At 43.0% G+C, this 22970-nt stretch overlaps 1 protein-coding gene across 2 annotated transcripts; it reads right to left on the reverse strand.

Annotated features, from left to right (window-relative positions):
• Positions 1-13198: 13198 nt before the first annotated feature.
• Positions 13199-19471, reverse strand: FST (follistatin). Of its 2 annotated transcripts, none has more exons than XM_068990493.1 (6): positions 19380-19471; positions 17210-17401; positions 16554-16772; positions 16004-16228; positions 15117-15344; positions 13199-14357 (listed from the first exon to the last, which is right to left on the reverse strand). In XM_068990493.1, the coding sequence occupies exons 1-6, from the start codon at positions 19462-19464 to the stop codon at positions 14275-14277; spliced, it is 1032 nt and encodes a 343-aa protein (XP_068846594.1). In that variant the 5' UTR covers positions 19465-19471; the 3' UTR covers positions 13199-14274. The 2 variants fall into 2 exon arrangements, with proteins under 2 accessions (XP_068846594.1, XP_068846593.1); XM_068990492.1 differs by having other exon boundaries at positions 15117-15347.
• Positions 19472-22970: the final 3499 nt, after the last annotated feature.

The following is a 22970-nucleotide window of genomic DNA, read 5'->3' on the forward strand; positions in this document are numbered from 1 at the left end:
TTTATTTAACCTATTGGTGATAATTAACCCATTGACTATGACCTTACTTGTTTTATTATATTGATACTTTCCATCACATAAACAGGTTAAGTTCCTTTGTTAATCCAAAAATGTAGCAGATTTCTGTGTCAGGACTTTTCTCCTCAGTTGAGCAAGGAAATAAAGCAATGCTTACGGCAGGCTCATTATCAAAATACACAGTTGAAAAAGTTGTGCTTTCAAACAGATGGTGCCAAGGTTCTGGTGACAAGTCTGAACAGAGAGCAGTGGAATAGATTACTTTAGCCCTAAAACTGGAGGGTGCTGGTGTAACAGAAGACTCAGGATGTGGACTTAGGAAACCTCTGTTCTGGTCTTCAATGGAAGCTGCCAGTCTTTGCTGCCTATTCCCATTTGAGAGTGTGAAACTGCTGTTTTCACTATATTAAGTCTTAAAAAAATGCACTCGTTCAGGTGTATTGTGTAAGAATCCAAGTTTCAGAAGCAGTGTCAGCAAAAGCAGTGTTTTTCAATGAAATGAGGTCAATCGAACCAAGCAGTCATATCAGACCATGGTGAGAAACTACTCGCTCCCTATTTTCACCCTCCATTTTCTTATATGAATTAGGGACTGACCAACCAAAAATCAGGTCTGAATAGGAAATCTTAGAAGATTCCTGTGTCTCTCAGGGTTCATGCAGGAAAAGCGAATTCACCTCTTGCCCCTGACCCCAAGGGTTTGCAGAACTTTCATACAGGATCTCCCTGGTAGCTCAGATGCTAAAGAATCTGCCTGCAATGCAGGAGACCTGGGTTCCGTCCCTGGGTTGAGAAGATCCCCTGAAGAAGGGAATGGCTACCCGCTCCAGTACTCTTGCCTGGAGAATTTCGTGGACAGAGGAGCCTGGCAGACTACAGCCTATAAGGTCACAGAGCCGGACACAACCGAGCAACTTTCACTTTCACACAGGAGAGAACTACCTGCAGTTGTGTTGTCAGAGGGTAAGAGAGTGAGGAAGCTAGGGCTCCTAGACAAGTAGCCATAGAAAGACCCTACTTTCCTTAGAGAAAAGGAACAAAGGCAGTATATAGAGTTTCTGGACTCAAAGGAAACTGGAAATGTGTGCACTGGGCCTTCCTGCTTCTGCTTGATGGTTACAGAGGGAGGAAGCTGCTGCCAGAGAGTCTGTGCTGAAAGGGAGGGGGCAGGAGCATGTACCCCACATCTCTCTCCTCCCATCCTCTACTCTCTTCTCACGGTCCTGGTCAAACCTAGAGACAAACCACTCCCCACGGGGGCATCTGCAGGGTTTGGCCTTTGAGGACGCAGAGCACAAGAGAGAAGGATGGAGAATGGAGGGGAGTGGAAATGCAAACAGAATAATCAGCACACTCAGCACTCATTGCCTGCATTAAAATCCTTTGGGCAAATTCCCAGAGGAGCAAATGGTGTGTGCATTTCTCTGACAAGTAAGCGATTAGTAACCCTGGTCTGTGCAAACCCTAACTACCTTGGGCGATTATGGAAACCCTATGGGAATGAATGTAGAGTTTTAAGGGAAGATTCTCTCTGGATATCTGCTCATTATATAGGCATAGGCATCACTGTCATAGTCTGTTGTATATACAGGATATGCATATATACTGAGCAGGTATCCAATGAAAATCTTCCCTTAAAATTCTACTTCAGTTCACATAGAGTTTCCATAATCTCCCAAAAGTAGTCAGGGTTTGCCACAGACCAGGGTTACTAATTGCTTACCTGTCTGAGAAATGTTGTATACCATATTTTGAGACATATAATTAATATTCTAGATAAACAAGAAAGTACTCACATAAATTCTCAAGTCTGCCCTCCCCCATTAAAGGAATCAAATGATCAAATTAAAATCTTTTTTTAAAAAGGCACATTCAACTTGAACAAAAGAATAAGAAACTGAGTTAGGATTGAGGATTTTATGAAAGATCAAGATCTGTCAAGGAGGAAGGACATAGTTAGCTCTTTCCTTCTTCCACATTCTGAAAGGGAAAGCTGCAGTTTTAAAACTGTAATTTGTGGAAAACAATTTAATTGAACTAAAGAAAACTAGCATTCAGATGGTTAAGGCCTAGTTTTCTGCTGAGTTTCTAAGTGGAAAATAAAGCATATTTATTGAGGAGTGAAAATTCTTCTTAAAGAAGGAATTATTTGCTCTAATCAGAAAGACTGAGTATGCATAAATATATTTGCCAAAAAGGTTGCAAACTTTTCATTTCCAAGATGAAACACAGCAAGCAACACTAAAATACTACCACAGATTAAACTGTTCTATACTAATAACTCTCCTTCCCAACATCACTTTACACCCAAAAGGGGGAAAAAAAAATTCTGTGCTGATAGAAACTGGCAGCACACCAATAAAAACATGTGATAACATAATTAATTGCCCAAAGACTGTTAGTATTAATAGCCAGGTGGAGCCAAAATCATTCTTTCTTTTGGTAAAGTTTTTATATAAATTTACTTATTGTCATTCTTTTAATTTTAGGATAAATGTCTTCAGTGAAAAGTAGGATATAATAAGATAGGGATTTTTATAATTTACTTCATCTGAGAATTCTCTTAGTAATGTTAAAAGACAGTGGTAAACTCTTTTTTTCCCTTTTCTTACCATCTCTGTGGTGATAAAACTAGGATGAATGTATGGAGTATTTCGGACTTCCCTGGTGGTCCAGTGGTTAATATTTCACATTTCCAATACAGGGGGCATGGGTTTGATCCCTGGTCAGGGAAGTAAGATCCCACACAAGATGCAGCATGCCCCTCTCCCAAAGAGATAATAAAAATATAATAAATATATTTTAAAAGAAAGCATGGAATATTTTTAATTCATGAAAAGAATCCTACTGAAGCTAAAAGGACTACATTTTCCAGAGCTATAATTTCAATTCTTGATTTGTATTTACTACCATCAAAGCTGATATTTAACGGCATAGAAATCTACAGTAAATATGAGTACACAACTAGAAGAGATGTTTTGAGTTGTAATAATGTGTATTTTTAAAAATCCATTCTTGGGACTTCCCTGGTGGTCCAGTGGCTAAGACTCTGAGCTCCCAGTGCAGGGGGCCCAGGTTTGATCCCTGGTTAGGGTGCCAGATCCCACATGCTACAACTGAGACCCAGAGCAGCAAAATAAATAAATAAAATTAAAAAATAAAAATAAAAAAATAAAAATCCATTCTTGTAAAGCTAAAACAGTTGTAAAAGTAGGTGAAAATATTAAATTCTTCTATTTAAATTATCTTGGAAATTATTTTTTAACACAACTTCATTAAGATGAAATTCATATGCATTACAGTTTATTTAAAGTGTACAGTTTAGTGGTGCTGGAGAAGACTCTTGAGAGTCCCTTGGACTGCAAGGAGATCCAACCAGTCCATTCTAAAGGAGATCAGCCCTGGGTGTTCTTTGGAAGGATTGATGCTAAAGCTGAAACTTCAGTACTTTGGCCACCTCACGCGAAGAGTTGACTCATTGGAAAAGACTCTGATGCTTGGCCACCTCACGCGAAGAGTTGACTCATTGGAAAAGACTCTGATGCTGGGAGGGATTGCGGGCAGGAGGAGAAGGGGACGACCGAGGATGAGATGGCTGGATGGCATCACCGACTTGATGGACGTGAGTCTGAGTGAACTCTGGGAATTGGTGATGGACAGGGAGGCCTGGCGTGCTGCGATTCATGGGGTCGCCAAGAGTCGGACACGACTGAGCGACTGAACAGAACTGAACTGAAGGACCTACTGTAGAGCACAGGGAACTCTACTCAATACTCTCTAATAACCTCTATGAAAAAAGGATCTGAGAAAGAATGGATGTATGTATAACTGAATCACTCTGCTGTATACCTGAAACTAACACAATATTGTAAATCAGCTATATGCCAATAAAAAACAAAAATTAAAAAAAAAATAAAGTGTACAGTTTAATGGTGTTTATATATTCACAGAGTTAAGCAATCATCACCACAATCAATTTTAGAATATTAAAAAAAAAAACATTTATTTTTCATTGCCCCATCCCTGAGCAACCACTAATCTTTCTGTCTCTATAGATTTGTCTATTCTGAATATATTGGCTAACTTTTAAAAGTACAATATTTCTCTGACAAATTCTGAATTTTATATTGATCTATTATATATAGATAAAAACTTGTTTCTGTTTTCTAATTAACTATTGAAATTTTGTATTAATTTTTTTTATTTCTAATTTTTTTAATAAAAAAAATTTTGGTTGCGCTAGGTCTTCGTTGGGATGTGTGGGCTTTCTCTAGTTGCAGCACAAGTGTTCTAGGGAATTGACTCAATAGTTGTGGTGTGTGGTCTTAGTTGCCCTGTGGTATGTGGGATCTTAGGTTCCCTGACCAGGGATGGAACCCATGTCCCTTGCATGGGAAGGCAAATTCTTAACCACTGGACCACTAGGGAAGTCCCCAACATTTTATGTTAATTTAATACTGAGTTCATGAATAAGATTTTTGAAAAAAATTACAGTTGATTCTCAAACTGCTGTCATAAAATATGAATAAATTACACCTGTGGGTTTTTGTTGAGGTGTAATTTTGACCTGTAAAATGTAAAGCACTTCAGGAGAATTTTAAATGGATTAAAAAAATCAATAAATCAAACAAAGCAACTTTCAAAATGTTGATTACATTTATATTCATTCCCTCTGCCCCTGAATTTGGTGAAGGAAAATGTGTATCTTGATCTGGATACAACGTCATCAGGATTGGAGATCTGACTTTCCCATACGATGATCTTTGCTAATAGAGAATTCTTAGTTTTCTATCAGTCTTTGCTTGAGGTTGAGTTCAGACTCCGCAGTCACTTATTTCTAAGTAGGAGCTCCTGCACTCATCTATTAGAGGCTGGAGGTCAGAAAGCTTTCGCTTGCAAAGCATTCTACTATTTGGGAAAACGCTTCTTTGCCTGATATTGTCATTCTGTTTCATTTCTCTGTCCTCTCCATGTTCCTCTCAATTGTGTTAGGACAATGCAGAGTGTTTGGCAATTGTCATTTCACTGGGTGGAGAATTTAGCTGGCAGTAGATTGGCAACATTTTCCTGGTTGTTTAGTGCTTCTGAGAAAATATTCTTGAAACTTCCTGAAGCTGATGAATTCTATACTCTCCCTCTGGCTACAGCCACTTACAGTTCTACTTTTAACAACTTTATTCCTGTCTTTGTTGAGATTATCTAGTGGTATTTACCTGTCATTGTGGTTGCCAAAATCTTTGAGACATTTTCTCTACTTTGTACTTCTCTACGCTGAATTCTCTCCAGTACTCTTGCCTGGAAAATCCCATAGATGGAGGAGCCTGGTGGGCTGCAGTCCATGGGGTCGCGAAGAGTCAGACAGGACTGAGCGACTTCACTTTCACTTTTCACTTTCATGCATTGGAGAAGGAAATGGCAACCCACTCCAGTGTTCTTGTCTGGAAAATCCCAGGGACGGGGGAGCCCAGTGGGCTGCCGTCTGTGGGGTCGCACAGAGTCGGACACGACTGAAGCAGCGCAGCAGCAGCAGCAGCATGCTGAATTGTACTTTCCCAATTTAGAATTTAATCCTGCATTTCCCAGCTTCTCTTGTTGGGGACTTAGTTTCACCAATCAGATTTATTCCTATAAGATTTTGATTTGAAAGGAATCTGTGTGAGGAAATGGGCTTCTCAGGTGCCTCAGTGGAAGAAGAAATGGCAACCCACTCCAGTAATTTTGTCTGGAAATTCCCATGGACAGAGGAGCCTCACAGGCTGGACTCCACGGGATCACAAAGAGTCAGACATGACTTAGTGACTGAAAACATAACATGTGAGGAAAAGCCAAGTGAAGGGCATCCTTTGCTAGGGGTAGGCTTTGCAGATCTATTCAGTTCAGTTCAGTTCAGTTCAGTCGCTCAGTTGTGTCCGACTCTTTGAGGATCTATTGTGGAGGTGCAATTTCTTGATGATATAAGAGAAGGTACGAGCGGCAGCTAACCAAATGTCAGAGTTCATCATAGCAATCTTCAGTCACCAGCTTTTGGATTGCAATGAAAACCATGATGATATGATGATATCAGAATATACAGAAGGCCGTATAAATTGAATAGTGAGGGAGTGGAGTATGGAACTCTTGGCTAACAAAGAGCAATCCAATCAGGTAGAAGAGTGAAACAAATCATATGAATTAAGGAGAACAGGTGACATGAGAGATGCAGGTATTCATCTCAAGGAGAGAATTGCCACTGTCTTCTCTGTTTCTGGTGATTGTGCCTGTGTGGGCTCACAGACCCAGTGATCACTGGCTCTCAGATTTTTCAAGAGAAAGAGAAATCCAGATTTTTGTGTGGGATTTCCTAGTTTCAAAATATTGTTAACTAATACAAAATTGTTTTACAGGTGTGTGTAACCAAATAAAATATAAATTGGATACAGTCCATAAGTTGCCAGCTTTTGATCTTGCTTTACTGGTGAGAAGAAAGCAGCACATAAAGACTGGTGAGATAACAGTAGGTGGGAATACAAAAGAGGATTTGAGAAGAGCAGAGTTGGGTTGACAGTATACAAATCAAAAAGTGATTCATTAGTTAAGGTGGGAGTCATGTCCATTGTGTCCATTGTATTGGGAGCTTAGAAGTCGTTGATAACCTTTGCCAAACATCTTTAGATGAATAATAGGAGGAAAGATCACATTGCAGAGGGTTGAGGAATGAGGGAGAGGTGAGCTAGTAGAGACAGAATGGAGATTACTCCATAGGTTGTGTCTAGAAGGAGACATAGGAGAGATAAGAAGGCTTTCTATTTTTTTAAGGGCTAGCAAGTATGTGTGTGTGTTGAATTAGGCAAGTTTTACTAATTATTTCCATTTTTTATCCTTACCTTAAAAGTTCTTTATAAAACATATTTATAGGCTCAGATTAGTAAAACCACTATAGAGGAAGAAATTTAAAATTATGGAGAGAGAGCTCAATTAATAGAGTAAATTTCTGGAAGAGATGGGGGATGTGATGGAAAACACAGAAAAGAAAATGAGATTCTTTGAGATTAGAGGGAAGGTTATTACAAATGATATGGAATTGAGCAAACTTATGGTAATGCTGGCAGTGGAGGAAGCTGACATAATTCTTTCTTGATGGCAGCAATTTTCTAGTTGAGTAGATAAGATAAAGTTTGCTGGAAGTAAGCAGAGTGGTGGACATGCTGCTTGAGGAGAGCAGTGACGGTATGGAAGTGCCAGGAAGGGAAATGGGCATAGAGAGTTGTGTAAAATAGAGCTTTTAAAGAACCTAACTGAGATTAGATCCAATAATTGTATAAGGGCACCTAGTGGTATTTTTGGAGGATTTCATCCTTGCTTAGCAGCACAATCATAGATGTGGAGAGGTTGATTTCACTGATCCATAGTTAGGATTTTGGCCCGAGAATGTGGGGAAATGGACACAAATTCATAGAACCAATGTTTTAGTGAGAGAATCACTGAGGTAATTGAGGTAGGGAAAGATAAGAGGCCAGGAGGGATAGAATGTCAAAAAATTTTGACAGGGCATTCCACTCTTGGTTCAGGCTATAGATCTTGGGGTGTGGTTGCATCTGGATGCATTCCGAAGAGGAAGTCACTTATTATTGTTTCTACTTCATTTGGTTGCTTAGATCTCCCTGTTCTTAAAAGAACTTAGGATCCGTTGAGTAGTAGTCTTGGCTCCCTGACCCATGGATGAAGCTGAAGTGCTATTCTAAAAAGGTGATGTAGAACTCCTAGAAGGAGCTCTAGGCAAGTGAAGGGAAGGAAAGCGGACCAAATGTCAACTGAAGGGAGGACCAGGGTTGGAATGTCGCTACTCTTCATTCAAACTTCGTGTGTCTTATTAGTAAACTAGCCATGCAATGCATATGCCTGGAAGGGATGGTAAAGGCAAGTTCACAACTCCTAGCCAGTTCAGCTTAAATCTCATTGGGATCTCCCAGAAGGAAGTGGAGGCTGAGAATATTCCTAGGAAAAATGTGCTTTGTGATATCTATGGCCAAGTGCTTTTACCACCAGCAGGCACACTCCTGCAATGAAGGCCAATTAAGTGTGGGAATCCTGGCCCAGGTCAGGCTGAGGGGCACAGGACTAAACACAGCTCTGCTGTAGCCCTACCAGAGACCCATGCATGAGTATTCTGGCTGCCTTTGGAACATTAGGCAGCCGATGCTCACTCAGAACTTGAAATGATTCTAAGGCAGCTGTTCTCGAACTTGAGCATGCACCAGAATCACCCAAAAAGCTTGTTAAAACATAGATTCTTGGACCCCAGGTGAATTTTGTTCAATGGCTCTGGGGTAGTGCTCAAAATGTTGTATTTCTAACAAGTTCACGGGTAATGCTGATGCTGCTGGTCCAGGCACAACACCTTGAATATCAGCTCTGTTTATATTTGGGAATTTTATTGACTGGGTCCTGGTTCCATATACCTAGTAAATATATTGCCCTCAATCTATTTAGATGTCTTTTCCTGGGACACTAAGTCTATAAAAGACTGTAGGCGTTTCAGGTATTGGTTGCCTTTTGAGTAATCCAGTTCTTCCCTTGTCATTGACCCATAAAGCCCACAACAGTCTCAAGAAACTATAGAGACTGGCCTTTGCCTTGCTCTTTCACTGTCACCACTGTTTACGGGATGCAGCATGACCAGGAAATCATCCCATAATTTTTTTTTTTTAATGGTGCTGGAAAAGATAGAGATCTCTTAAAACTTGAATGGATGTACAGCCCACTGTCTTACCAGCAAAGTGTCTGACTTTGCTGCTGATTTCTTGCCTGCCCCAACTTCTTGAGAAAAGCTTATACTCGTTCTTTAGCCAGAGATCTTTGTCCTTAGGGAATTAATACAAGAGACTTCTGGTGGGAGTAATCTGGCTCCTGACTGTACCAGTTGGTTCCTGGGCCATATTCTTAAAATAGAAAAATGACAAATTATAGCTCTGCCAGGACTACATTTGGTGTAATCCGGAGAATATGTTTTTAAGTGTCTGAAGGACTCAGCCACAGGAATCTTGATGGTACCAGCCAAGATATCTGAGGTCCAAGGATGGCAAAACCCAGGGACCATCCAGTACTCATGGGGGGATTCCAGCTAAATTGAAGCTGGGATTTGGACATGTCTGGGCAGGTCTGCTGAATACGCAGGGCAGGCATGCCTGGAGTCTATTTACATGACAACTTTTGGCTGGAGAAGGATTGTTTGCTGATCTGAATGGAAAGTGGGATGGGAAGAACAGAAATGTGCCTGTCTTAGGACCCAGGTTTTGAAAAAATGTTTTTTAATAAATGAGCTTATTAATTAAATAATATATCATCTTTTTATATCAAGATAATTGTACACTATTCAGATTATGTTAGGATTTTGCTAGCTTGGAAATAATTTATTGCTATCTTTAGGAATCTGTAGTCCTCATGTAGGAGATTGTATCTAAGATAAAGACAGATTTAATTTAATTTACTTACCAGGGATTGTGTTGGGTGTGTGGATGAAAAGACAAAAGGCACGTTTTGTGGTTTTGGAAATGTTGGGTGATTGAATTTTTTCTAAATTTCCATGAAAATTAATGTATCTCCATCTGTTATTTGAACCGTGAACTTTTGCTATAGCAGCTAGAACTTCATGGTATTTTGTTAGATATTAACGTGGCTAAAATAGTTTAAAATTTAAAATAAATCGTTTACACTTGTGCTTCTGGCCCTGATTGGTGCCATTCCTCCTTCATTGTATTTCCAAGGTAGAGGTTGATGAACCACAATTCCACCCTTTTTCTTTTTGGCTGTGCTGCTGGCCTGCAGTGGAAGAGCAGAGTCTTAACCACTTGACCACGAGGGAAGTCCCTTTTTTTCTTTAATAACAAGTAGTACAATCCTAGAGGACATATTCACTGGCTGTCTTTTTACGTGCCAGGCGCAGATCTAAGCACTTTATACAACTTATTTCTTTTAATATTCAGAACACTATTATGAGGGAGACACTTTCATTGTCCTGGGTACATACATGAGGAAACTGAGGCCCAGAGAAGTTAAATTCCTTGTCTAATTAATATATAGCAAGCAATGGGGAGAACTGAGGTTTTGGGTGTTGGCAGTGCTTTAGCAAAGCTACTAATTACTCTAAATTTTAAGATGGCTATGGAAAAGAAAAAGCTGTTTCTTGGTATGGTTTAGGGGTCAGAAATTCTCTCATTGCCAATTTTGATTCTCTAGCTTTTGCAGTCACTGGAATTATTTTCCAGTCTTTTGGTTACATAAAGTAATTTTTTAAATGACGCTATTTCAGTTGCTTTTCTAGAGACTGGGAAAAGCAGTCTACTGTGCATCTCTTCCCGAGAATGATTTTTTAAATTTCTAAACATTTATTTGATATGATTCCAAATTTATAGAAAAGTTGCAAAAATACAGTATTAAAGATATCCATATACATTTTACTCAAATTAACATTTCACTCTACTTCTTTTATCATTTGTATGCTCTCTCTGAATACATATAGAGGGGGAGAAAACCCTACTTAAAACTATATTTTTTCTTTGTAAATCACTTGAGAGTAAATTACATACATTTTGGTCTTTCCCCCTAAATACTTTAGTGTGTCTTTCCTAAGTTCAGAAATATTCTCTTGCATGCATATGCAAGAGAATCATATTACAACGATTAATTTCAGTAAGTTTGATATTGATACAGTGCTTTAATTTATGGGCAGTATTCTAATTTTGTCCAGTGGCAATAATACTATATAGTGTGCTATCCCCCTTGGGTACAAGATCTAGTCTAAGGTCAAGTACTGCACTGAGCTGCGTGGTTTGAGAATGATTCCAATTATGCCAGATTTTATTTTGTTATACCCATATGGGCTTCCCTGGTGGTATGGTTTAGGTGTCAAAAATTCTCTCATCGCCGATTTCAATTCTTTCAATGCAAGAATCTGCCTGCAGTGTGGGAGACCTGGGTTCAATCCTTGGGTTGGGAAGATCCTCTGGAGGAGGGCATGGCAACCCACTCCAGTATCCTTGCCTGGAGAATCCCATGGACAGAGGAGACAGGTGGGCTACAGTCCATGGGGTCGCAAAGAGTTGGACACAACTGAGGGATTAAGCACACAGCACACATACCCATATAGCAGATAAAAATCTTAATTGAAGTGGACATCTGATGAAAATTCAATCCCTGATAGAGTTTTTGCTATTTTCAGGCTTTTTGCTCTTTTCACTTGTTATTTTGCAGTTCCTAATGATGTTTAGGATGTACTCATACTAATTAAAACTAGTTACTAGTAACTTTATATTAATTACTTTATGTGCATCATTGAGTTCTAACTGAAATTCTAACAGTAGCCTAATGGTACTAACCTAATTTTAATTTTAAAGGAGAATTCTACTTTTTTAGTACTAATTAGCCTAATACCGTATTACTGGAAAAGTCAGAAACTCCAAGAAGGAAAATGAGAAACTGTCTGATGTTGGAGATGAATGATTGATGCTGACAACTCTGAAATAAAAAATTTTAAATAATCTGGATGTTGTTTAAAGGGCAAGCTGTTGATTTTATCACTCACCCTTGCCAAGACACACATTGGTGCCTGTTAAATTTGACGTTTTTACTCTGATGTCAATGGCAACTTTAAAGCATCGGTAGCATCCCAGGATGAGGTAACAAATCAGTTCCAGGAAGGGATGTGAAACCAGCCTGTCTGCTGTTTCTTTCCCTGAGTGTTCAACCCTAGTGGCAAGCCAGTAGCTCCCAGACACTACATTAGTTCCCATCTTTGTCTTTCCCTCGGTTTTTGGCAGCATTGGTCTTCTGCACTTCTTCTCCTTTCTCTGGGAACTGGGAGCTTTAGGCTAACAGCACCGACAGGCTCCTAATTATCATATGAACTCTGCCCACCTAAGAGGCCCCTCTTCCTCCACCAAATTTCTCATTTGGTGACCACAGTTGAGAGCCAATGGTCTCCTATAATTCTCTAATTATTTATATTACAGAGGGTTTTCACAAAAGGAATAAACTTTTGGAAAGAACTAGGGTCACAGTCTTTGAAAGAATATATTTGTTCAGCTATGTTTGTAATATTGTGTGTTCTTTGCTCTTTCCCTCCTGTGGTTCTAATTCTCACTTCTTTGCATCTTGTACTTCATATTTTTGATATATTTAGGCAACGAAGTAGCAGAGTTGGAAACTTGTGATTATCTAGTTATATATCACTATGTATTACAATGTTTTACTGGGACAACCAGTTGATGCCCTACATGCCAATCTGAGGCCCTACCCACTCCAGTACTCTTGCCTGGAAAATCCCATGGACGGAGGAACCTGGTGGGCTGCAGTCCATGGGGTCTCGAAGAGTCGGACACGACTGAGTGACTTCACTTTCACTTTTCATGCATTGGAGAAGGAAATGGCAACCCACTCCAGTGCTCTTGCCTGGAGAATCCCAGGGACAGGGGAGCCTGGTGGGCTGCCGTCTATGGGGTCGCACAGAGTCGGACACGACTGAAGCAACTTAGCAGCAGCAGCAGTAGTGTGACTTGACTAAAACAAACTGCAAAACATTAATACATGTCCTCTTACCTTGAAAGTGTCATCATTTACTCTCCAAGAACCATGACCATTGTGGAGATCCACCCCTGCTCCATCTTTACCTCAGAAAGTCTCTAGAATTTCAATATTATACTGCCTTTATTTCTGTAGTTGACATTCTGACCTAGGTTGTGCTGCCGTATATGTGTCTATTTTTCCTTTTCCTTGTAATGTGCTTTGTTTAAAGATTTAAGATCTACTTTATTTAGATGAGGAAAGAGAAAGGGTGCTTCTGGTTCTGGAGATGAGCTTGGGACAAGGAGAGCTAAGAATATGATGTTTTTAAAGAGGAAACTTTAGGCTTGGCACATTGCAAGGAGGGACATCTACAGGTTCCTCCAGTGCTGAGTGGAAATATGCCATCACTACTACAAAGGCATGGTTGGACCTCAGATTCCTTTTTCCTTTTGAGATGATCTGTAATTTACCTTGGAGTTCTTACTACCCTGGTCACTTAATTTCAGTGATAACTGTATTTCTCAATGAATGTATCATATACATTTTTACTCAAAAGTCCTAACAACTTCTTTTACATCATCAGCCACTGAGACCATTGGCTTTTTAAACTTTTTTTATTTTTTCACTCATCATTTATTTACAAATACACATTATAACTTTTATATACATTGCACATTTACATGGTAGAAAAGTATAAAACTATATATTTAAATGAATTTATATTTAACTTGCCATGTTTGAAAATATAAAATTGCATCAGAAAAAAGTATTATGAAAAGCAAGAAACCTGAACTGATAAAGCTTTGATATACTTTTCATGACACATTGGGTGAAAAGAACTAGTTGAAAAGGTACAGCAGACTAGCTTTGAAAGGAAACACCTAACATAAGGTTGAGTGTACAGCATTCCCCTTCTTTCAGGCTCCTGACACCCATATCACTCAATTCTTTGGATCTGTCACATCTTAGAAGTACATGATTAGAAACCCAACATTGCTATCACCACCTGCCTCATCGATGTCTTCATCACAACAAGAGAACAGAAATAGGAGCTTCCTCAAAGATGCATCCTCTGTACCTGCTATCTGAGTCAGAGTTATAATGCCTTTTGGTCAGTCAAGATTCCTTGTAAACAAAACCCGAGGGGTCAGGTATGTACAGAACAGGCAGCAGAGAATCCAATAAATAAACAGGACAGAAACTGACATGCAAGTTGGTTAAAGTGGAAAAGAGTCTAACGACCGTTAAATGAAGGGAGACAGATGAGTGAGTGAATAGTAAGGAATGGACTTAAATGGTTTACAAGGAAAAAAAAAAAAAGCGTTTACTTTACAAGCAAGAGACCTCACAATAAATAACAACTGCTCTTCCTTTCACGAATAAATTTCTTCAAAAACAAGGTGTACAGTCAACCAGACATTTTATGTATAAATTATAAAACAGGACACAGTATAAATTAATGTCTACAAGTCTCAACTATGGGCCTCATCCAGTAGACCTCACAATGACTGCCTCTCCGGGTCCAGTGAGTAACAAGGTGGCCTGGGAGAGAGCTTTAGGACAAAGGTCCTTTATGTATAGTTTTCCCCCCAAATAAATAGGCATACACTTATTTACAGTATGGACAATGTATTTTTTTCTTTTACTTTTTTTCTTTCCTTTTTTTTCTTTTTTTTTGCCTAAAGGCTATGTCAACATTGAACATTGGTGGAGGGTTTACCACTCTAGAATGGAAGATATAGGAAAGCTGTAGTCCTGGTCTTCATCTTCCTCCTCGTCCTCGGTGTCTTCCGAAATGGCTAGATGGGGGAATACAGGGGAGCTGCTGTTTAAATACGGACAACAACAGCGCAGAAGCAGCTCAGTGTATGTTTTCAAAGCCCTCTGTAACAGCCATATTACAGCGTTGCATTTTTATGTGACTTGCAGTAAGATGCTGTTTTGTTTTTGGCATCTGCTGTTATGTAACAAGTTTTTAAAAAACTTTTTTGTTTTTTAGAAAAAAACATTATCTATGAAGTCAAAAACTGCAGAAAGTTCTGAAGAATCAATGGCTCAGGTTTTACGGGCAGATTCCTGAAATTAGATAAAAAGCGCTCTTGTGTTCTAGGCATAACTTGCTTTGGGTCCTTAATTTAGTTAGTAGGGGCAACTGCACAAAGCAGCAGCCTATGTGTGATAACAGAAAGCTGTCTTTGAAAAAGAAAAAAAAACCAACAACCTTTGAAGTAGTTAGTTCAGATTGAAGTGTTAATAAAAGCAAACAGCAAAGCACACTACTAAAACAAAAGGAATTAGGGGCAGATGACTGGAATGGGCTATTTTAGAGGTGATCTTGTTGATGATCATCAGACAAGTCCTAAAGGCCCGGAAACATTTCAGGTGATTTTTTTTTTGTGGATTGCTGAATTGCTGGTGCACTTTAGCAGCTACCTAACTTAAACAGAAGTGGGCTTATCTGGGGGAAGTTTTCGTGCTTTTTGAATCTCCATTCTAAGTCTCCCTAGGACTTGCCTGGGAAATCCTTAAACGGCAGCAAGGTTAGAAGTCACACTTACAGTTGCAAGATCCGGAGTGCTTCACTTCCAGCAGCACGCCTGAGGAGCAGGCCGCTTCCTTCATGGCACACTCGCTGGCATAAGTGGCATTGTCACTGGCACAGACAGGCTCCTCAGACTTACTCTCAGGGCACAGCTCACCGCAGAGGGAACACCGGCCTCTGCCAACCTTGAAGTCCCATAAACACTTTTTTCCACCAGTGCACTGGATATCTTCACAGGACTTTGCTTCTAGGATATAATACACCTGTGATAAGTAAATCCATTCCCCTTGCCTTGTCCCCTTTCTCTAGTCTCCTATCAATAAATGAATAAATGTAAACATATAAAACATATTTTATTACTCACTACTCGGGCTCATGGAAATACTGTGCAAAAACGCTCTATAAAACTGAAACACACACACGCATACTCAAAACTCCCAGTTTCCTATACACGAGCTTAGTGCATGAAAATACTGTAGTATTTTCTTAAAACAGGATGTCATGGTATCCTTCAGTTAAATATGTATTTGATTACTTCCCACAAGTGGGAGCTTTAAAAAAAAAGAAAGATTCTATCAGTTATCAGAATCTGATAACAGATTTTAGGAACTGTTAAGTAATTATTTTTCACTTCCAGCACGTCTAGCACTTAAAAAAATGTGTAAAATTGAGTGAGTTCTTAGGTTTCTAAGAAGGAAAATTGTTTCCTGTGTCTTGCTGGCATTTCAATATGTATGTCAATGCATCCAGAAGACAATGGTTTCCTTAAGGTGGTCATGACAGTTTACCGAATTTGATAAAGCTAGTTTCGGGAAGTTTGGGGTTTATTTATTGGTTAAGCTCACAGTTTTATCACAGTTATAGCCTTTTTCTCTTTTTCCTTCCTCAATCCAGAATACCTACTGATACACTTTCCCTCATAGGCCAATCCAATAGATCTGCCCAGTAGGCAGGTAGCTTTTCTCAGGTGACAGGCACTGGGGTAGGTCACTCCATCATTCCCACAGAGATACTGTTCAGAGGAGGTGGGCTCTGGGCAAATTCTGTTACAAGTCACACAGTAGGCATTATTAGTCTGGTCCACCACGCATGTAGAGCTGCCTGGACAGAAAACATCCCGACAGGTCTCTGAAACAAAGAGGGAAATACATTAATATTAAACACGTTAATAGGTACCTTCTTCCGGACTGAGCCACTGGGCAGTTTTTCAAGGAAAATCATGAAACAGAAGCATTCAGCTTTAGGAATGCACTTGGGTAGCTCTGCAGTTTTTAAAAGAAAACTAAAACTCTAGGTTGAACCTTCAGTGTCTTAAGGAATCTTTAGAATATAAAGTTAGAAAGGGTTCCTTTATTTGATATTATTATTGTTAGGCTATTACTGCCCATCCCAGGGGTCTTGCAGCGGGTCTACCTCAAGCAGAAGGCTGGAGCAGGGGTCGGGTAGGACCTACTTTTACATTTGCCCTGGTACTGGACTTGCAGCTCTGGCTGCTCTTTACATCTGGCCTTGAGGAGTGCACATTCATTGCGGTAGGTTTTTCCGTCCAGCCCACACACCGGGCCTTTCCAGGTGATGTTAGAACAATCTGGGGCACAGACGCAGCGGGGTTTGTTCTTCTTGTTCATTCGGCATTTTTTCCCGGGGCCACAGTCCACGTTCTCACACGTTTCTAGGAGTTGGAAAGAGGCAGGGATTAAAACCAGGGTCAGGCACCATGCAGGTTAGCCAGGAGGGCTGTGGGTGCCTTGCGCAATTCTGCAGCTAGGCGTCTGAGCCCAAGGGGCTAGGCTGTTGCCCGGAAGTTGAGAAGAGGGAAGGGTGGGGGACAGTGGGCTGCATCCTGTACCCAAATCTCCCTCAATGAGCAAGGGTTGGCTGGCTTCACCGCCACATTTGGCTAAGAAGTCCGAGAACCTCTGGCGACCCTTGTTTTGCCTGTAGTGTGTGACAGGCGATTCAGCCCCATAGGCTTACCAGAGATGGGGGTGGTTAGGGGGAACCCACGAACAAAGCCCTCCCAGTCCCAAACCCCGGCTGGGCACCGGGGAAGCTGAGGGTAAGACGCCCTCTACTGAGGGCCTGCAGGCTGGGGAGGAAGAGCCCTACCTTTACACGGGATGCAGTTGGGGGCGCCCCCATTGAAAATCATCCACTTGAAGAGCGTGTTGTCATTTACGTCCTCCTCGGTCCACGAGGTGCTAAGGCGGCCAGTGCTGCAGCACTCCTCCTTGCTCAGTTCTGTCTTGTACAGGACCTGACAGCGGCCGTTCTTTGCTTGGCGGAGCCAGCAATTTCCAGCTGCGGGGAGACAGGGGTGGGGAGGTAGGCAAGAGAGCCGGCGGCGCCGGCTGGGTAGGGGGAGGGAGGCAGTGAGCCGGCAAGGGAAGGAGACCCGGCGGGGATGGGGAGGGAGTGAGCGTGGAGGAGAGACGGCAGAGAAAAAGCAGAAAATAAATCAGAGGGAGTGAAGGGGTGGAGAAAGGCGAGGGGTGGGTGAGGGGGGGGACCAGATTGAAGAGATGGGAGGTGGGCGATGGGGAGGGAGGGCGAGAGCGAGAAGCCCGAGCGCTCCAGCCATATCAATGTCAGTTACCAGTGACCCAGACACAACACGTGCAGCTTGCATTGACTTTTACTAGACTGTTTACTTTTATTCGTCCCATTTCATAACCTGCAGCGACTCGAAGAGCAGATTAAAGAATCTGACAAAAACAGGATGCGACGGATGTTTTTACATGTCGGTTTCATGTAGGCGGTACGAGTATTATTTGTGACAGGGGTTAAGAAAGTAGGAGAACTTCGAAAGAAAAGAAAAAGAGAGAGAGAGACCCAGACAGACAGGCAGACACACTCACACACACACACACACACACACACACACACACACACACACACACACATACAGCAACAGATCACGCAAAAGGCACTTCTGAAAAATGAAAGCAAAAAAGCAACCGGGCCCTGCCCGGCGCTGCCCCTCGCGGCCTCGAGGCGCAGCCCGCCCGACGGGCCGTTTTGCAATCCTCCAGACCCAAAGGACGCCCGCGGCCACCGCGATCTTTCGAAATCTCCGAGGGCTGCTTTCCCCGGCGCCCACGTCCCGGGCAGTCAGGCAGCGCCTCGTTCCGAAAGGTGGACAACTCAGAGCAGTAGTGCATCGCAGGCGGCTAGGGGCCGTGCCTAAGGGGCCGTATACAACACGCATAAAATAACGCTAAAGTCAGGAAAGTTACAAGTCTGCCTCAAGAAAAGTACCGGGGTTGGGGGCGGGGGGAAACAAGGTGGGAGAGGGACTTACTATCGTTTCATGGTTATATATACATATACATACATACACGCGCACACACACACACACACATACCCCTATATCATACCTACCGAGATATCGTTGCAAGAAATCCCCCCCTTCTTCCTTTTTAATGTTCAGATTTTGGTCAGGAAGACGTCTCATGAATCATCCATATAACTTTAACAATAATTGGACCGCAAGCTGCTATTATTATTTTTAAAAATTCTGCCCAAAGACTAATGGAGATAAATCTAATTAAAAAAAAACTTTAGAAATTTGCTCTTATTGCATCTCAGAATTTAAATCAATTGTGGGTTCCTCACTGTTCTACAGAAAGTTAACAATCAGTAATGAGACAAAAGGGAAAAAAATTGTAAACTTTTCAAAACAGTCCGGGGTAATTTTTTTTTTTTTTTTTTTTTTGCGGGGTTGGGGGGAGGGGGTTAGACGAAGCATCCACTAGGCAGAAAGCTACTTCCCTCTAAAATTTTCGGCACCCTCATTTCCAAGTTTGGGCAAAGTTTCTGAAACCACGTCCCGCAGTCACCGAGGAAATTTCAGTATTCCCCCTTCCCCACTCAGTCGTTTTTTAAAGTATCCAAAAGATGCAGGAGGGAGAGAGATTAGATTGCAAATGGGTCGATTGCAATCTTCAGGCTACCGATGCTTATCCCCTTCTTCAGAGCCAAACAGGGGAGATAACATCTACACTCATTACATCCAGAACTTGGAGCATCTAACCCTAACTACTGAGAGAGACTCTAGCTCACTCCCTTTCCTTTTAAAGGATAACTGCGCTCCAAACTCGGTTCCCAGTTCTAAAGTGTCACTGCCTTCAGTTCTCCCACTCCTCTCCATCCCGGATTCGCTAAGTTGGTCCAACATCTTCCGAAAGCAGAGTTGCTCAGAACAGACCCGGTGGAGACGCCCGAAAACTACAAACCCCTGCCCTCCTCCGAGCCTCCCTGCGCATCCCGCCTCGCTTACCCTGGGCGCTGCGGTCCTCCATGAACTGGCAGAGAAGCAGCAGCAGGAGGCAAAGCCCGCCGGGCTGGTGCCTAGGACGGGCCATCCTGGGGCTAGGCGCGGGGCGAGGAGCGCGGCGGCGCGGGGAGCGGGCGCGGCGGCGCGGGGAGCGGGCGCGGCGGCGGGTGGCTCTGGCAAGCGGTGCGCGTCGCAGAGGCGAGCAGCGGAGGGCGCAGATATCCCGGCGTAGCCCAGCGCTTGCCGCCGGCCGCCCTCGCGATTCAATGGACGTCAGAAGCCAGGCGCAGCCGCGCTTTAAATCTAGACGGGGGTCTCCACGGTTTGCGGTGGGCGGTCTCCCAGTGTGTGGGGCAGTGGGAGGGCGGCCGCGAGCGAGGGTGTGCGCGGTTCCTTGGGGGTGGGGAGCTTTTAAAAGTTCAGTGTGAATCAGGTGACATTTCCCACCTTCTGAAACCCTTCCCAATTATCTGGTGGAGGTGCCCGAAATCAAAGCGGCAGGAGGGGAATCGCCGAGTTCTTATTTGCGTAGGAGCGAGAGGGAGGGGGCAGGAGACCCGGGCGCGGGGGTGGGGAGTGGGGAAGAACACCCACTTCAAGTCCTGCACGCCGCCGCTCGCTGGCAGCGCCGGCGCGCCCGGGGTGGTGTGTGTGTGTGTGTGTGTGTGTGAGTGTGTGTGTGTGTCTGGCGCGGTGTGGGCGCTGGAGGCGGCGGCGGGCAGGGCGGAGCGGAGCCGGGCGGCAGGGCGGGAGTTGATCGCAACGCTGCTCCTCCGCTCCAGGAAGACTTCGCAAACGTCCGGAGAGCCCCGAGCTGCCTTAATACCCCGCTGGAGGTCCGGTCGCTGCCGTGTTAGGCCCCCGCAGCCTGGAGGCGGGACCCCGCGACGTTGTCTGTCTGGGTCTGCGCGTGCCGAGCGCCGCGGCCACCCCCGAGCCCAGGGTTGTGGCTGGGAACCCCGGGCCCCGGCACCTTCCACCCCGGGCAGAACCTGGCGGAGACGCGGCCCTCCGTCTCGACGAGTTAGAAGCAAACAAAAATGTTTAACACCTCGGGCCGGGCCTCCCCCCACCGTCACAGTCTCGCCCTCTCCTTTTCTTTTCTCCCCTTTCACTTCCCAGCTTCTGGAGGAGTCGGAGCCCGGAGCGGGGGCGCCGACGTAGGCGGTCTACCCCCCCCCCCCTTCCGCGGCTCGGAGACTCCCCAGTTTCTGTCCTGTGTCTGTCTCTCTCACTCCCAGTCTCCTCAGTCTCTCTCTCGGTTCGCGGAATAAAAAAGATTGCAACATCAATAATGAACTTCTGTAGCCTCAGTTTATTAAGCACAGTGCCTGGCATTCTTCGCTGAAAGTTGGCGGGTCTCTCATTTATAACATTTTTGGCACCGCTGAATGAAACAGAGGAGGCGATATTTCCTTTTATATAAAACGATTACTTCACGGAAAATGCTATATTGTTTATTTCAAAGCTGCCTTTTAAATTTCTATTCTTTTCGCTTCTGGAGCCCGAAGAACAACAGACAGTGAAGTATGCAGACAAAATTCTTGGACATTCGCAGGTCCCTGGGATTTTGTTCTACGGATTTCAAATCCGCCCCTCTTCGCCCCCCACCCGCCGACCTCCCCCCTCCCCGCCAGACTGACCCCCCCCCCCACGCCTCCTCTCGCCCTCCCACCCAACTTCCACCACCCGCCTCCCACCCTCTCCACAACTGCAAATAACTCAGTGATAACAGATTTTTTTCCACCAACTGCAGGAGATAGTGCTAATCTTTTAATAAAAGATCCCATTACAATGGGATCTGTCTGGACAGACTATAATAGATCCCGAAATACAGCCGTGCTAATATTAGAAGACAGTTGTTTGGGTGCCTCTCAGACGGGCCCAAGCCCCCCTTTGAAAGTGGGCATGAATCACAAAGCCCCGCGGCCGCCGCACCTGCACTGCGCGCATTCGGTGCAGCAGGCTGGTAAAAACGGGTGACCTCGCCGCTGCTTTTCGCTTTATAATTACCGTCCCGAGGACGAGGGAGGAGGGGCGCGGGCGGTCCGGGCGGGGTGGGGTGGGGGCGCTGGCTTTTGCTCACTTCAGACGGCTCTGGGGGCTCCACATCCTTCTTAATCTTTCCAGATTTATTCTTCCTCTCTCTCTTCCCTCTTCTCTCTTTCCCTCCCGTCCGCCCACCCCTTCTCTTTTCTCTTTCCCTCCCTCTCCCCCGACTCTGCTCCCAGTCTCCCCGCTTTTCCCTCCCCTCTTTCTTTTCCCGTCTTCCTTTCTCTCTTCCCTCCAATGCAGCATTAATGTAGAGTTGTTTAGTGCCCTCTAATGGCAGACGACATTAACAATTAATAGCAAACTGTCCCCTTTGCAGGAGCCGACACTCCATGGCAGAGTTCCAAAGTTGAATTTATTTCTTCTTTATTCAGGCAGATGGATATAGTGCTTATATAGTAATGTGCTGGAGGGAAAGTTTGTTTTCTCCCTTTCAAGTCCTCCTTCCCAGGGAAAACTTGGTTGAAAGAAAGGGGAAACCTAACAATGATTTTTACTAAACTATTTTTTTTAATCAGGGAGGGGTATGGTTATAGATTTGTCTTTTAATAGCAGCAAGAGATACAGCTTCTGTTTTATCAAAGTTTATCAAATGTGTATCTAGGGTTGGGAAATAAATTCGATATTCAAAATATATAAATGATCTTAGACGGTTGGATCTCACGGCAGTGCTACCAATAGCCATTAAACATTTTAAGACCCAAATGTAATTACATGATTTTATATTGCCTCCTGTTTAAGTATATTTCTTGGTCCTGAATCTTCTGTAGCCTCTGGAAGCTGAAATTTTTCACTTTTGGGCCATGCAAACCATTTAAATTCCCTCCTGCTTGTGAAGTCATCTTGCCTAGAGGGCTGTGGGATCATATTTTAATGCATTGTTTATTTTCTCAATACTTTTGGGAAGATCATTTTAAAGACCACAATTTCCTCTTATTTTATAACCATATAGCAGTGAAAATAGTGATGTAACTTGAATGTTCTCATTATAATTTAACTTATTCATTCACTATACATGTGCACCCAGAATATATTGACATAAAAAGAGCATACACAGCATGACTTTTGGGGCTAGTCTATGTGGCTAAATTAAAATTAGAATAAAAGTAATTTTGAGGGTTTAAAGATATTTGGATTTTTGAATTTTTGGTTTTTAAGATAGTTTGTGTATATAGAAACAACTCATATCACAAGACCTTTCTGAATTAGCTTAATCCAAGGTATGACCACACAATTCCAGTATGATGGGTAAAAAGAAAAAATTCTGTTCCTGTTTTATTCTTTTTTTAAAAAAATTATTTATTTATTTCAGGCTATGCTGGGTCTTCGTTGCTGTGTTTGGGCTTTCTGTTGTTTCAGAGCACAGGCTCTAGGTGAGTGGACTTCAGTAGCTGTGTGTGGCACTTAGGCTCAGTAGTTGTGGTACATGGGCTTAGTTGCCCCATGGCATGTGGGATCTTCCCCAACCAGGGATCAAATCTGTGTCCCTTGCGTTGGCAGGCAGATCCTTGGCCACTGGACTGCCAGGGAAGTCCCCTATTT

Source organism: Capricornis sumatraensis, chromosome 18 (genome assembly GCF_032405125.1).
Source record: "Capricornis sumatraensis isolate serow.1 chromosome 18, serow.2, whole genome shotgun sequence".
Lineage (NCBI taxonomy): Eukaryota > Metazoa > Chordata > Mammalia > Artiodactyla > Bovidae > Capricornis > Capricornis sumatraensis.